We start from the raw sequence: 16,216 nt of genomic DNA, 5'->3' as shown, positions 1-16,216 counted from the left end.
TCTTTCTGATATCTCTTGGGTAAAATATGGTTTAGAGTTTTTCAAATATTCCTCACTGAAAACAAACAAACAAACAAACAAAATCTTTTTGTCTTCTCATAAATCTTATTGAGCAAATATGAGTAGAAATTAATGGGAAAAAACAAAACAGGTAGAAGCAATAAGAAGAATGTATGTAGGAAAAAAGTGAGCCAATCAGGCAACAAGCCAGCCAAAAGCTCCCAGAAGAACAGAGGATCTGTGGGACTATTAGAAGGACAGAGGGTTCGTTAGTTAGGAATGTTAGAAATAGAGAAATATTACAGAAAACCAATGACCTTTGAAGAAGTATATAAATTGGAGACAGGAGTAGAATATAAATTCCAGCTGTGAACTACAACTGAAGACATAAAGCAGAATATTCTATTTACATCAGAATGCTCATTTTTAATTATATTTGAAGTCTATCCATCCTTGATCTTCATTAATTTGACTGATCTCCTTATGACTGTTGTTTGTGGAAGCTCTTATTTATTTGTTTTATTTTCACAAGCTAGATCTCATTTATTCAGAAGTACTTTAATTTCTGAATAAATCACCTTTATATTGGAGAAGTACTTCCATAATTTGAACTTTTTTGAAGGGAAAAAGGCACAGAGAAAATAACACAAGTGAGAGATTTATTTTTCATGTGCAGAAACATTATTATTTGAAAAAATATTTATTGATTTTTAAAATAACTTTTTTCGCTCTGAAAGTTGTAAAACTCTGAAAGTATCTATGAATGTATGAGGTCCAGAACTTTAAGACTAGGGAAATAATTATATGTTCTTCCTTAAAAACATGGGAGCAGATTCTCAATGAATGTAAATGCTCTGTCCTTGCAGTCCACAGACCTGTGCTGATTTACATAAACTGAAGAGCCCTGTAGAATTTCTCTAAGAGGCAATACTTATCACAGTTTGTTAAATTAAATGGTTGATTTAAAGGACCCCACAGAAGGTGTAAGACAAGAGTGAAAATGCTTTGAGTATGAAATTCTGAAAATTGCAGTTGGTGACAGAAGGCCAATCAATGAGTCAGTAATCCTATAAAAATACAGAAAGATCAGATTGCTTGTAGAATTAGAATTACTTTAATATGGATGCATGGAAAGGGATAGCAAAGGAGCTGGAAACATTCCATCTGCTTTGTATACAAAGTGATTAGATTGTGATCACTTAGTCCACGAGGATAGAAATGATACACAATTCTGCCAGGACGAGACATGCAAATTGGATCAATTAAGCTTTGAGAGTGCTCAGACAATCTGGTAGAGAAGTTTACATGCTGTGTCAAGTGAAACTTAGCAAAGATCAGTCTCGAATGCTGGGGGCAAGTATTACAGTAATTTAAACTTTAATCTCCAAGAATGATATGTTGCTTTCAGATTTGATTATAAAAAGTAAATGATCAGATACTGTAATAAAAGATTCCTTTAGGAGATGTTTGATGGCATACACAAGAAATATGACAGAAAATTAGTCTCAGTAATCTTAGCTCAAATATTTGAGGTAGATGAGAGTAAATTCAAATGAGTGATATTTGCAGTTAATGGAATAAGTAATGTTCGTAAGCCATTTACCTTCAAGTGGACCGCAGAACTTAAGAAATAGGGAGTGTTCTTACAAGGAATGCATTGTCTGCTCTGTTTTTATTGAATGGTAGTTCACTCAGAAGGGAAGCAATATGAAAACGGTCAACAGATAAAAGTGTTCTAATTTTATCAGCGAGGACCTTCTATGAATTCAAATTATGCACACTGTGCAAAGTCTTTTGTAACGGCAAAAAACTTATTGTATCAGAAAATCAGAGAGAGCTCTTTATGTAAATTCAAACTTCTCAATACATGTGAAGTACTGGAACCTTCAGAAATGAGTTTCTGAAGGAAAAGTTTGAACATTCTCGGTAGAATCCAGATGGCTTTCAGAATTAGTAGCAGGTCTGAACAATCTGAATTTTAATGTAGATTCAGCAAGCACACAGGACCAATGTAAAAGAACACCTGCCATTCAGTAATTTCTCATCATCTGGTCATCAATGGGCCATAGATTGATTACGTCACCAACATTTAATGGCAATAACTAAGAATCACAAGACAAATGGTGGAAACATGAAAAGGAGACAAAAAAACATTTTTTTCCCCCTGATATTAGCGTTGTAGATGCCAAAACTCATATCTATGGATTTTGTTAGAAAAATGATGAGTGAATTTCTATTTTAATCCATGAATATCTTCGCTCATTATTTTAAATGTCAAAATAGGTTTTAAGGAAAGAAGGTGCAATGACTGCATATGAATGTGATGACATTGTCTTTATTAAACACTCCTCATACTCACCAAAATAAGAAAAGGCACAAGGAGAGCACTGCCCTTCACATACAGCTTTTAAAATCCTTCTAAGCTGGCAGGATTTATATGCAATTAACTTAGTATTGTACAGGCAGTTTGGCTAACTGCAAGGCAGTTTCATTTGATTTCAAAATACTAATGTGTTATCATCCCCCCACCCCAAATGTTTTCTGGAAAACAGCACAAAATACAGGCATTAAAGGCATTTCTTTCCATGCTTTTAATCCTGTGGAATAAAAAATGCCTCTCAAAATATGAATTACTATCTGGAGAGTAATCTGGTTATATCTGGAGGTCCTGGTAGACCTGCAAATTTTAATGATAAGAAAAGAAAAAAGGTGAAACCAAACCCTTTAAAGCATTTATTCACAAGGGATAACTTTGAATGATTTAAACAATTTAAGACAAACTTAGAAACATCCGTATTTACTGTGCACAGGTATTTACTGCTTGCTCTGAATACTGAACAGCTACAGTGTGAATTCATGTAACGGATTCACTTAAGCTTTTAACGCTGCTTCTTGCAATTAGTCTGTGTGATGCACATTGCTGTTCATTAATGCACCCTTCCTTTGCACAGGTATTAAGACTGTAGCTCAGAAAAGTACTTAGGCATGTGCCTAAGGTATCAACTTCGGTGTGTGTTAAGCAAGTCCCAACAGCTGTAAATGCGTGAGGATGCTTTCTAACTTACAGAAGCATAAAATACAGATTTAGTTTAATGTATCACAGGGTTAAATATCTTTACTCTTAGGAGTAAATTTTGAATAATGGGTTGTTAATTAATCAATTAGTATATTTGGATTCATGGATGGGTGTATTGCAAATAAACACTTCTGGAGGAAAATTAATGAGGTAAGTTACCATAAGTGAAATGTATACAAAAAACTAAGGAAAATTCTTCTAAAAACTACTGAGAAGAGACTAACTTATCTGTCACTCAGTGTTTCACCTTACAGAAACCTGTGCTGAAGTGCAGTCTTAGCAATTGGTGATAGTAATTAATGGAAAGCACTAGAGAAATATTAGGGTGTTTAATCAAGCCGGACTGAAAAAAAGATATTAAATGAAAGGTAAGCACTTAGGCAACAGTAACTTGTGTTTTGAGACAATAAATTGACCAAGGGATTCTTCTGCTCTTTTTAAGTGAACTTTGCATTTTAAGACATAAGACCAGTGTCTACAGGAAGATATTTAAATATGCGTTTTATTAAAGCAATGGGCATGCATTGATTTCTCATGTTACAGTCATATTAGCAATGAAGTATTAATACTTTAGTACAGATTTGCATTGCTACCCTTTTCATATGAAATCAATTACTCATATTAAAACCTTACAGTAAAATTTTATATTCAAAATTCTCTTTCTTGCTCTGTTTTCTTGACCCACTCTCAGTTCTGATCTGTTATTACCCCACGCACATCTCCCCAGGGACTAATTATGTGTGAAACTAGCCTTATGTCAATTCTTAATTTTGCACTTTAAATCCCTGAGTAGTCCCATGGATCTCAGTGGGAATGCTCATGGGATTAGATTTGTGGAAATACTTTGAGTTATTTCTGGATAGCGTGAAACATTTTATAATATATAACCAATATGATCATATAAACAAGTATTCAACAGTTGTCAGGCTGACAGTAAGTTTTTTTCAGGATAGATAACACTAATTACTTCCTTCATCCAGACATATAAAACGTATAAAACTCAAAGGAAGAGAATATGAACTTAATATAAACTTAATTTAAATTACAAACACTTATGTCCTGACATGGATGTTATCATTGCTGTAAATAAAAAAGGGAGGTGTAGAACAACATATTAATTCTATTTTGTTTAATAGTGTCATCAATTTTATTTAACAGATCTTTAACTTTTTTCAGGGAATTAAAGGCTGAGGTGGCTGTGGACTCAGTTAATTACACCTTTTCTGTGTTGTAAATCTCTCATTATTAAAATGATCATATCATGCTGTCTGCTGTAGTCCAGTACTTGATAAGCTTCTATAGATATAATTAGTCACTATAATTACTTCAACTGCTTTATGGTTACACATTTTACAGTTTTCTTCCAGCCTATTATGACTTTGGTACTTCCCACTAACATACACGGCAAGATTACTAGACTTTGGATTACTATGACTTTGGATTTTTAGTAGCATTAAACTTTTAAGAGGAAATGAAATTTCAGAAATGGATACAATATAAAACCAAATTAAAAATAAAATCGGGAAAAAATCCTCTAGACCCTCCAGAAATCTATTTCTTGGTATTAATGTTCTTTGGAAGCAGTTCCCTATGAGAAAATCATTATCAACCAACCAGTGCTGCAAGCTATTTTGGACAGTTGAAGCAGAAAGAGGATAATCACTCTAACTGTAGATCAGTAGTTTCACAAAAAAAGAGGCAATATGGGAAATGATACAGTTTCTACTCTACAGCCAGATAAATTCAGTATAAGTATGTATCTAATCACAGAAAAGACTATAATACCAAAATAAATTTCTGTTTGCAAAGTATGGTATTATTGATACAGATGCTCAGACAAGGTGTGTGTGTGATTATTTGCTTACTCTGTGCTATTACAGATGATTCTTTAGATTACAGATTTAGATATGAAAAAATAGATTCTTTAATATGCTGTAGTAGTTGAAATCCCAGAGGTGAATTATCAGGACTAAGCAGAAAAAAAGTGATATGGGAGAAACAACTTTCCAATCAGTACATTTACATTCTTCTTCTCACTTTTACTTCCAAAAGTAGGAAAAGAGTAAATGCATTCATTTTTCATTATTGTCAGTATATATATTCTGCTATTATCTTCCTTGTCTCCTCTCCCCTCTCTTTTTCTCTCTTCTACCACAAGGTAAAGTGCGTTCTCTGGTCATAATAAATAAGTAAATAACACAACATTTAAAATATTAAATAATGAATAAAAGGGAAAGCATGTCTTTTTTATTTTAAAGTTCAAAGCCACGGAAACGTAAAATTTCTGTATCAATGTAAAAATATGTGTGTATATATATATATTTATGTACTCGTCTAAGAAAGTGTATACACAAGATAAACAGTCCTTTCCTGTATATGTATTAATATTGTGTGAGTGGAGATATTTTCATATGTAGTAGGGGAAATAAGATGGGAAGAACAGTGAAGCTTCCTAAAAGCTCTGTTTTTGCAAGCTGCTATGTGTGTGCAAACCTTTTTAAGCCCATGGACATCTGCTAGTCCGGACATATTCCCCTGTGGAATAGGCTAGGGTCTTTGCTATTTATTTGTCACGCTATATTTTTTGTGTTTGTTCACTTTCGTGAGAATGCAGGGAAAGAGCATCCTTACAGAATTTTATTATACAGCTGAAATGGAGAGCAGTGATTTCAAGAGATTTTTGTGTTACTACTTCAGTGATTCTTGGCAACAAAATTAATCAAATCACTGGACCGTTAAATACTTTGGTTTAGTATATAATAGCAAGAAGTATGATGTGTTATGAATAGACGTGGAACATGTGGTAATACTAGTGGCATGGTTGGAAGAGAACTTAGTCTTTCTCCCAGATTAGAAGTAAATGCAGAGACCCAAATGTGAGAATAATTATTCAGTAGCTTGTAAGTAAAATTTCATTCTCATGCTTTTGCCATATGATTTAATTGTTTTAGACATATTCATAAACAAAGTTTGAGTCATTGATTTGTTTAATTACAAGTTAAATCTATTTGGGTGAAAACAGAAGCAGTTTTTATATGGTAAATCAGAGAGTAAATCCACCACTGTATGGCTTAAGCATAGCAGCGATGCAGTTTGATTACTGAAATACTCAGAATGAGTACTCCAGGAATCACGCTCTACTGGATTCAGAGTGGTTTGCAAAAAATTTTGAATATTGGAAGGGTCTGTAAGTATTCCCGTAGGCATATTGTTTACATAGAGGGAAAGGCCTAATTCAGACAAATCCATTGTTCATTGTGATCTGTTTTCCTCATTCTAAATTTGAAGTGGGTTAATTTCTGAAAAGCTTGAAGTGTGTGTGAGGGAAGAGCAGGTCTTTTTTTCCCCCATTCCTATTCTGAAGATGTTATGTTGCCTGCAGGCTCTTGGTGGTGCTGCAATACAGTATTGTTGGGTTCCCCCCCCCCAAAATTAAATATTATGTAATTAGTATGTGATGATACACAGTATACAGATGGTTTTTACCTCCCAAAGCTGCCAAACTGTCTTTTAAGTGTGTGAATGACAAATAGTCATTTTGGAGAGTGACATGCCATGATGATGGCCCATTAAAACTCCTCAAGAATACTCAGCTGGCTACATATGCCCACTCAGCTCCATCTATAGTAGCAGCTGCTGCTGTGTTCTTCCTGAAGCTGCACTAAGCTTAATGGGCTGGCTGCACAGTTCCTTGTCACCACAGGGCATTTAGTGCTCCTATTAAAACTGGGGAGGGGAAGGCATAGTTTTATGGCTGTAGCATCTGCTAATATAGGGAAAGAAGATGACACAATAAGGAAATGTGTGTATGTGCATGCACGTGTGTGTGTGTATAAACACGCACGATCACTGTATCGCTATCTCTCTCTATATAAAGAGCTGAACTATATGTGTGTATATATATATATATATACACATACAGAGAGAAAAGACACTCTATAGATACAATTGAACAGTATTAAGAGAAGAAATGCCATAAAATGTAATGGGGTTGCTCTTATCACATCCAGTTTTCAGTATTTCCTATTAATTATTCAACTCACTAGCCTTTAGATGACAGCACCACTTATTCCTAGGGGAACCGTTCATTTGAACTTTGTATTTCACTTAGAAGCCTTGAGGGCTTACTTAGATTCTTACTGGAATTTTATGAAGTGTATGTTTCAGAATTTTGGTACTTCTATATTGAAGTGTATTTGAATAATAATCATCAAGGAATTAAAGGTGTTTCAGTGCTTTCTTTCTGTCTTATCCCCTCTCCGCACTCCCCCTTTTTAGAGGTTGGTGAAATTAAATATTCACTTCACTTCATGTAGCTGAGGTGACGAGGTTATTATCCCCCCTGTTACCCTCTGTAGGTCAGTCACTGAAGAATAGAATGGCTACACTTTTTTTTTTTTAATCAAGCTCTGCTACCCCTATTTTTGAATCTTTTAGAGGGGAAACAACACTGGGAAAGAAGGGTGCAATAAAGTCTGACTGCTCATTCCAAATTTGACCATGGGAGACAATAATTCTGAGGAAATTAATAAAGTTCTTACTATTTTAATTTCTGAGACACAGAAACATGCATTCTGTAGTAGAGAAAAGGGTTCAGAAATTACAGTAATGGAGCAGATTAAGATATTTTGGCAAGAGTGATGCCTGTTTATTCAGAACCAGCTAACTCTATGCTACTCTCCATGCCTATCAGTTAGGTCTCTTTTCTCTGTTCCTTTGTTTCCAACACCTAAAATCAATGACAATTTAAATTCCACTTTCTTACTTTTCTTCTAGAGTAGGCTTTTTTTTGAACTTGGAATAGTAGTGATATACATCTCCATTAAAATAACACCTGACCAAATTCAGGTTATAAGCCCTCTGTTGCATTAAACAGTGCACGAAAAGAAAATGCTGATAATGTTATACTACTTTACTCTCAATTACTGTTCTAGCCTAACACTGAAAAAAATCAGCTCTACTTTATCATTTTCTTTCATTTGTACTTTCTTCAGTTTTACTTACTGTTTCCTCCCATTTGAACTTGTAGTTCCTCCTCTTCTGTTTCGGTTCCCTGTCTCCTCTGCCGCCTCACCTTCCCTCAAGCTCTTTCATCAGTCTGTTCCCCATTACAGTTCTCTCCTTGTCCCCCAGAATTGTCCAAGAGCTTATCCATTTTGGTTTGTTCCTTCTTTTTTTCAGTCTCACTGCTTTCTCTCTTTCCTCTGTTTCCTTTATATTTATTTTCTCTTATCCTATGCCTCTTTAATCATGCACCTTCAGGTATACTATAGATAGACGTTCGCTCTCCCTGACTGCATATACACTGTTAAACATAAAGGTCTCTGAGGCCCAAATTCACCAAATGAGATATGATTTGACTGCTGGAGGGCTATTAAGGACAAGCACAAATGCTCTCACGTGAACAGCTGCTTGATACGTGTCTGGCCCAGCAACCTCCCTCTACCCACTTGCCTTTGTGGTGATACTAGGCAGATATATTGGCTTACAGTCATTTGTAGAAGGATGTTAGTATTACTTATTGCAAGATAAAAAGGGAGCTGGAGATGCTCTTTGAGTTCAGGCAGCCTATAAAATGATGTTGGAAGTGAAGAGATCACATGAATGCCTTGGGCCTCAGACCCTTCAACAGCTCTTAGGTCTTCAGTCAGCTCCAGTGCGTTGTAGATATAATTATGGTGGTGAAAAAATTCTAGGCTGATTGGGTTTTGAGCAGGCCTGTCACCAGCTGCCTGTATTAGATGAATATACTGTGGTTATAATATGGTCTATGGCACAAGGCCTTGCTGAGCTCCCACATGGCTACTTCTGCTCTTGCCTGACAAGGAGAAAGCCTGAAGGCAATAAAACAATGCATAAAAATGGCAGTGTGTCAAAGTGGCAAATTGTGCCATTGTGGCACGGTTGCCTACGTTAGTTTCCTACTATACTGATAACATTGCTGAGACAAGGAAGCTTTGGCTGCATTACAAGCATACACCCCAAACTTCCTTCTTCTCAATCTCCTTTTAATTAGAAATATTAGGGTTTGGGATCTAGCCATTTATTTCTACTCTATCTCTTGTCCTCTCTAACATCTGTTATACTGAACAGAGACCAGTATATTGCGTTTTGAGCCCAGGATTGTACTACAAATTAATAAAGCTGAAAACTTTATTAAACAAATTAATAAAGCTGAAAACAAATAAAAGCCCTCCAGGAGCTCCTTTATCGCTTTCTCAATGTTTCTTGGACAAATGATTTCTATAAGAAAATCATTATCGTCTGAGTAATGCTTTCACAAGTGCCTGAGTGTGATATGAATTACATGAACTACAAGCCTTTGCTAACATCAGTACACTGTTGAGGAATCTGTTTCTAATCCACATGATTTTTGTAATGAGACTGAAAAGGAAATTCAAAAAGCTGTCTTAAGTACCTCTGTATGCTGTTGGTATCGATAGATGGTTAGCGTTTCCAAAACTAACAGTTCTAAAGTTCCTGCTGAGAATAATAATAACAAACATCAAAAACTAATATGTGTGTGTGAGGCTCTTACAAATTGCAGAAGGGTGATATGTTTGCAAAGATTTTACTTAAATGTTAACTGCATTATCTATACTGTATTTTAAATAGTTATAATTTGTACTGAAATTGTTTCAAATCAGCAACAGTCGACTCTCTTGAACATTAACAAATATAGTCTTATATATTTAAAAAAATACAGATACAGACATCTAGCACATTATGAATCATAATTATTCAAAACACTTACTGCCAGTGATAATCTGAGGGAAAATAGGGTTTCAAAATGCTATAGCTGCAATCAAATTAAATAGTAAACCAAAGAACAGAAGTTTTAAGAACTCGGACATTGTGATGAGTAAGATTTAAAAAAAAAAGCGAAATGAAGTCTTTGTTTCAAATTCTCTACTCTCTCTTCTGACAATTACATGTTTAATCTGTATACATCTGACAAGTTCCGTTTCCAAATCTTCCCAGTTACCAGTGGGAGGATATCACTGTGTGAGGACATGAGTGTCTTCTTCCCACAGTCAATTTGCAGTTGTTTTGTGAGAGTAATCTGTGGTTATAAAATAGGAAAGGAGACTGCTTCTGGCTTGGTATTCTTTCTTCCTTTGTCCTTTTTTCCTTCTCCATTCCTCCTAGCTTTTAATGCAAAGACAGGAATAAAGTTAGGATTGTGTCAGTTCCTCATCACCAAGAACTACAGCTGCCTGAGCAGTCACAAGTAGGCATTTTTCGTTCTACTCTTCCATTTCTAATCCTTTCACAGTAAGAAAGGAAAGAGTGTAGGCAAGGTAACACCTCCTTAAGAAGAGTGCAGTTGTTCTGGAAACAAGTGCACATTTTCTTGTAGTTCAAGGGATCTATGGAGCTAACTTGTATTGAAGCATCTCGTGTTTGCTCTATCTCTTCTCATCGTTACCTCTGAGATCCTCCTGGTGCTGAAAACCCTGCAGCTCCTCCTTTTCTCTTTGCATTTTCTTCACTCTGCCCTGAAGAATGAAGACCCTGAATCTATATACTCTGCCAAAAAACATTAGCCACAGTGCCACAGTGAGCAACAGCTGCAAAGATAGCTCTTTGGGGAAGAAGGGTAAGAGAGGCATATGAATAGTGTACCTTCTTTAAAGGCACCCAAACGCAAAATGAGAGCAAACAGCAAGCCTCACATTCAGAAGTCAAAGAGATCACTGCTGGCCAGACAAATTGCTTCTAATGCAATGCAGTATCTCTGCTTACTGATAAAAATAAATTTCCTTCTCTATTGAAAATACTGCATTAGCATACCCTAATGGCAGGTGATGCAAAATGATGTCATCATTGGCTGTACAGATCTGTAGCTACAAATGGACTAAACCCAGAAACTACCGAGTATCAGAGAGCTTGAGGGAAATGGATTAGTTAGGTTTCAATGCTCCCTAGGATAATCATGATCCTAAGGGACGAAATAAACATATATTAGATGAGACCCTGTACTGAGCTTTAATAGCTGCAGAGCCAAGAATGCAACTGATGACAAAATTTAATTCATTATGGGGTTCAGAGCACTGATGTCTTTGCTACCAAGTGTCTAAAGAGCTCTCACACATATCCAAGTAAGCATTTGCTGTAGCTGTAAGGAGATTCAGTGCTCGATTGTGAGAAGATTTGAGTGCCCTCTTTCCAGCTTGATTTCAGAGACAGCGTACGACTGTAGGACACTCAGAAATGTCTCTTCCAACCAAAAAAAAAAAAAAATTAATAAGTACAGAATCCCTCTGCTCCCACAAGGCTCATACAATTTCCTTTTATTAGATCTGTTCCCTCTCTGTTAACCTTCCTAAGACTTCAGAAGTTATCTTCTTGTTAAAAATGCATCTCTCTGCAAAAGCTTGCTGTTTCTTTTCTCTATTCTCATGTATTCTTGTACACAGTGTACTGCAGGGAACACTCAGCACCAAAACATTTAAAATCTTTAGGTTAAATGGACGTGGCATGTAGCTAAGAAGCGATAGGATCAGCATATAACAATTGGATCAAGAGCTACATTTTGGGAGTAAGGTCACCTGAAAGCCAAGGCAAATGAGAGCAACCATCATGAATGGACGTTTGCTTGGAGGTGTCAGTGGATAGAATGAGTTGGAGGAAGTATATACCCAGTACTTTATCAGTAGCATTTCTCTTTCAGAAAAAATGGGGAAGAACATAGTTCATTCCCTCGCACAGTGGCCTAAATTACCATCTTCTCATGCAAGAGCTTGTGAGGGGCAGAAGGGTAGGAGAGTATTCATTTAAAATATTTATTATCAACCATTCCTGAAAGAAAATGTACCTATTCCTAACTACTCCCAAACAAGCAAACAGCAAACCACGATGCAGAGAGATTTCTAAAGATAGCATTACAAGGTAAGTGTTAATGGTGGTTTCTTAGAACGTGAAGTTAAAAGCTAAAAGTATGGCTTATCTGAAGTCACACTGGTGGTAGCAGAGTGGCAATGCGGTCCAGAACTCCTAGGTGCAAAAATCTTGTTAGTAGTTGCAAAGCATTGATACATCTACACTAATGATTTTGAAGATCACTGCGTGAAAGCATTATTGAAGAGAAGTAGAGCAAAGCTGATCCATAAATTGCCCAAATATAAATCTGGATTCCTTCAGCATAGTTTATTTTTGCATTGTTCTCTTGTATTGTACTTTCAGTCACCTCATGCTGACACTAAAATACACTTAAAATGTTCTAAAAAATTCTTTGGAGTGTTTTACAGAGAATTGACAATACCATAGTACCAGAGAGAAGCTAAATCTGTAGCAGCGTAGACTTCCCTGGGGTTAAGTAAGTAGAGAATGGTGCTTTACTAACTTGAGCATAGGGCCAATATTGTTTTTAAAGGCTTAGTAGAACAAAATGTTGTGTACTTTTCCTAGCTGTACCAATAGCTTAGTTCACCCAGAGCCTTAACCTTGGAGTAACAAAGGCCATTGCTAATCACTTTATTAATCCATGGAGTAGCAATTTTCCACAAAAGCATCATTCTAAAAAGTGCCTTATGTTCAGCATTTCACTCCATGGCACCAACCACTGTAATGAAATCCATGAGGAGATTTACAGACCTCAGAGTGGGACTCATTAAAAAACAACGTGTTAATCAGAGAGCCAGTAAGTGAGCAAATGGGAAATGCTGAAGCTACAGAATTCCTTCTTTCTCTGGATTGTGAAAGCCTTAGTCAGTGCTTCTTTGAGGATTTACACCTCAGACGCTCTCCCCTGAGAGTCTCAGACTTTTCTTTGGAAACACTGTTACAGAATTACTCAGGACAGAGCTGGATGCAATGTGAAGGCAAGGTGAAATGGAGGTTGTGCAGCTCTGCAGCTGCAACCCTACGGTGAGACCCAGGACCTAGGTGCTGCACTGTGGTGCGCTAATGAAGGAGGCTTCAGCCACCACAAGAGCTAGCCTGTTCTCAGTAGGTCTGGACGTGGACTCAGGTCCCTTCCCTGTCTGATGAGATCCAAATGTTCATCTCTAATCTTCTAGGGAGTTGCTCGACTTGATAAACTGCTGGTTATGATGGTGCCATCTGCTCTTTTCATCATCCTACCGATCCTTATGTATGCCACAAAAGGTAGAATATTTTTGACAGGGAGTACAGAAGTGTCTCAGTCACTACAGAAAGACTAATACTCTGTCGGTAATGGCATACGGAGAAACTGAGTTACTTCAAGAAGATAAAGGCATTGAATCTTTACATCCCACAGCTTCATTTCTTAGATGGTATGATACTCAGCATTTTAAGGCCTGGACTGCCTAGGATTCTAGATATATAGGGGAATCCACTCAATTCCTCCCTAGTGCATAGGAGACAGTCACCCTGAAGTAGATTTTAGTTTAAAAAAAAAAAAAAAGTAAAACAAATTGAAACCAAGCTAAACAGATTTTCACTTGCCCAGGTCACTGGTCCTTTGTAAGAAAGATGGGTCCCTCTTCCATTCATATTGTAAAAAACAGCAAGAGGAGCAGCTGTCAGATTTGTGAGATGAACACTGGTGTACCTTACTGAGTGAACCCCCCAGCCATTATGGCTGAGGAATACCCATTGCTGTGGATCTTGAAAGAGCCTGGGTGTGAGGTACATTTCACCTTGAGCTGCTTGTTAGTGTCAGCGCTGGATGTCCCTGAATCTGCCCAGAAGCGGGACTTCAGATGCTTGGGGAACTCCACCAAAGAAATCTCCTTTAGATACCTCAGGCATTAGGTAGCAGTAAAAGGAGGATTTTGATAAGCTATATTTTGAAATAATGTACCTAATCTGCTTTAGACACCCTATACCTGTTTTTGGATCCAGCCCAAAGCTCAGATTCCATTTTTGTTTTAAGAGAGAGTGCACTGTAATTGCATAAGTATGAGATACCCAGCCAGTGTAAGTGAAATAATGTATAAGAAATAGGCAGCTTTTTACCCATCTGAAAAATTCAAAACTGATCACCAATTCTTCTCTACTAAAATAGGAAAAGCTTTTGCAGCTGTGCTAAGTTATGCCTGAGATAGCAATTTTCTGCAAGTGTATTCTGGAAGTGATTACTATCTGAGTGATACTCCCAGCTGAGAGAAAAAATGTTAGTAGAGGAAATTATAACGATGATGACAGTAGAGTCACCTCCAAGCTCAACATGATATGGAGTTAGGGCAGGTCCAAAGGAGATAAGAGCCGTAAAGAATCCGGACGTCTTTAACGCTGTCCTCAACTACTTACAAGTAATAATCATCCTTTAACAAGCCAGCAAGTACTTGGAGTTTTACTGATGTTCTTTTCTCTTGTACCATATTAAATTTTGATGTGTGTGGTTGTTTAACATGACTATCCAGATCAATTACATTGCTGATACGTATTTGAAATATATATGAGAACTGCTTGAGCCTACATTCTGTAAGGCGAAAGTGAGACTTGGTAGGTAGAAAGGAGCTGCAAAAAAGCTGTGGAATCTTGCTCTGTAAGTTAAGTTGTATACTCAGAGGAACGTTCTCTTATGTAAAGCAAAGCTACCCTGCAGTTCTAATGGGAGACGCATTTTGACCCACTGGGGTATCTTTCTTCTCTGCCTGCTACAAGTAGTCCCAGAGAAGCTACACCTGGCATTTCATGCTGTGCGGTTCTGTGTGACTATTTCCTAAGTGTTTATTAATTTAAATTTCTTTCCTGTATTGTAAAACGGCACAATCTTTCACACTTCCTAGCTATCTGTAGGTAGGCAAATGTTCTAATACTGGAAAACACAGTATGGAAGTGAAGTTACCTGTTCACTAGATAGTAGTGAGTAAGACTTCAAAACTGGCCAAACTATTTTAAGCTATATTATATGTATTAAACTACACAGTAAACACTAAGGAAATCAGTATATAGTTTGTCCATTGACTAGTTGAGAAACATTGACGTTTAGTTCATTGTGGCATTTGTTTGAAATTCAGTAGGACAGTAAGTGGAAAACAACAAATTAGTTTAATTTGTAATAAATAATAAGTAATGTTTATAGTCCTGTGTGTATCTGTGTGTGTGTGTGAAACTCCAGTCTGAGAAGACTATAATATAAAATGCATTTGCAAATGATATTATTTACAGAAAAGAATGAAATTTTCTTGCTCAAAAGAGCAAGCTGACAGATTCTAACAGTCTTTCACATGCCGTGCACGATAAACATTCAGCTTGTCTTTCCAAGAACAATAAAATTTCATGTACTACTGCTTGACATAAGAATTATTTTTACATATCTCCATGCCACTGCCTCTCTTGTAAGTTAATCTCATCTCTCATCAATTTTTCACCAGCTTCACTCTGATGTTGATAAAGGAGATGGTTCCATCAAATACATCTTGTCAGGCGAAGGGGCAAGTTCCATTTTCATTATTGATGAGAACACGGGGGATATTCATGCTACAAAGAGACTGGATCGAGAAGAGCAGGCCTACTACACACTCCGAGCACAAGCGCTAGATAGGCTGACTAATAAACCTGTGGAACCAGAATCTGAGTTCGTCATTAAGATTCAGGACATCAATGACAATGAGCCAAAATTTCTGGATGGTCCTTACACTGCTGGAGTTCCTGAGATGTCTCCTGTGGGTAAGTGCAAAATATACTTTTGGTGGTGTGGGAAATTTGCTCCTATTGCCTTTTTAAAAAATTCATTATTTTTTACTGTATCACACTAAGCTACTTAATTATCTATGAGCCACCTGCAACAGTTAGATATTTCAAGACTTAACTGGAAATAACATGCTTGATTAAGTATTTAGCCTTCCAAAAATGTTGTGAAACTCAAATAGCTATGCAGGGATTGCGATAAGCATTTTATGGTGTTTTTCTCATTCCAGTGGCCAGAGGCTTTGTTTTAGAATTCTCATTAACAATAATAAGTTTCACACCCATGCTATAGTACTCAGAGGTGATAATATATCATTTTGTTCAGATAAGGTCCTTTCTGAACAAAATCTTCAAATTTCTTCTAGTGTATAAAAATGTTGGCAAGTGTTGCATATACTGGTATCAGTTTACGTGTGTCTTCTCTAATACTCAAATCCAGCTGTCTGGGAACTATGTATATTTAGTAGACATTGTGGTCCAATTTGAGAAAGTTTTAAAATTTCAGTGGAATCAGAA

General features: G+C 36.6%; 1 protein-coding gene across 2 annotated transcripts in view; it reads left to right on the top strand.

Annotated features, from left to right (window-relative positions):
• Positions 1 to 16,216, top strand: part of LOC104151284 (cadherin-7) — an 82,314-nt gene that overhangs the window by 24,957 nt on the left and 41,141 nt on the right. For both annotated transcript variants that reach the window (XM_068932096.1, XM_009686030.2), the window contains exon 3: positions 15,385 to 15,679. In XM_068932096.1, coding sequence (XP_068788197.1) covers positions 15,385 to 15,679 — 295 coding nt within the window. The remainder of the gene's footprint in view (positions 1 to 15,384; positions 15,680 to 16,216) is intronic.

Source organism: Struthio camelus, chromosome 2 (genome assembly GCF_040807025.1).
Source record: "Struthio camelus isolate bStrCam1 chromosome 2, bStrCam1.hap1, whole genome shotgun sequence".
In the NCBI taxonomy this organism is placed as follows: Eukaryota; Metazoa; Chordata; class Aves; order Struthioniformes; family Struthionidae; genus Struthio; species Struthio camelus.
Note: the sequence above shows the minus strand (reverse complement) of the source record. Positions and strands in the feature narration are given on the sequence as shown.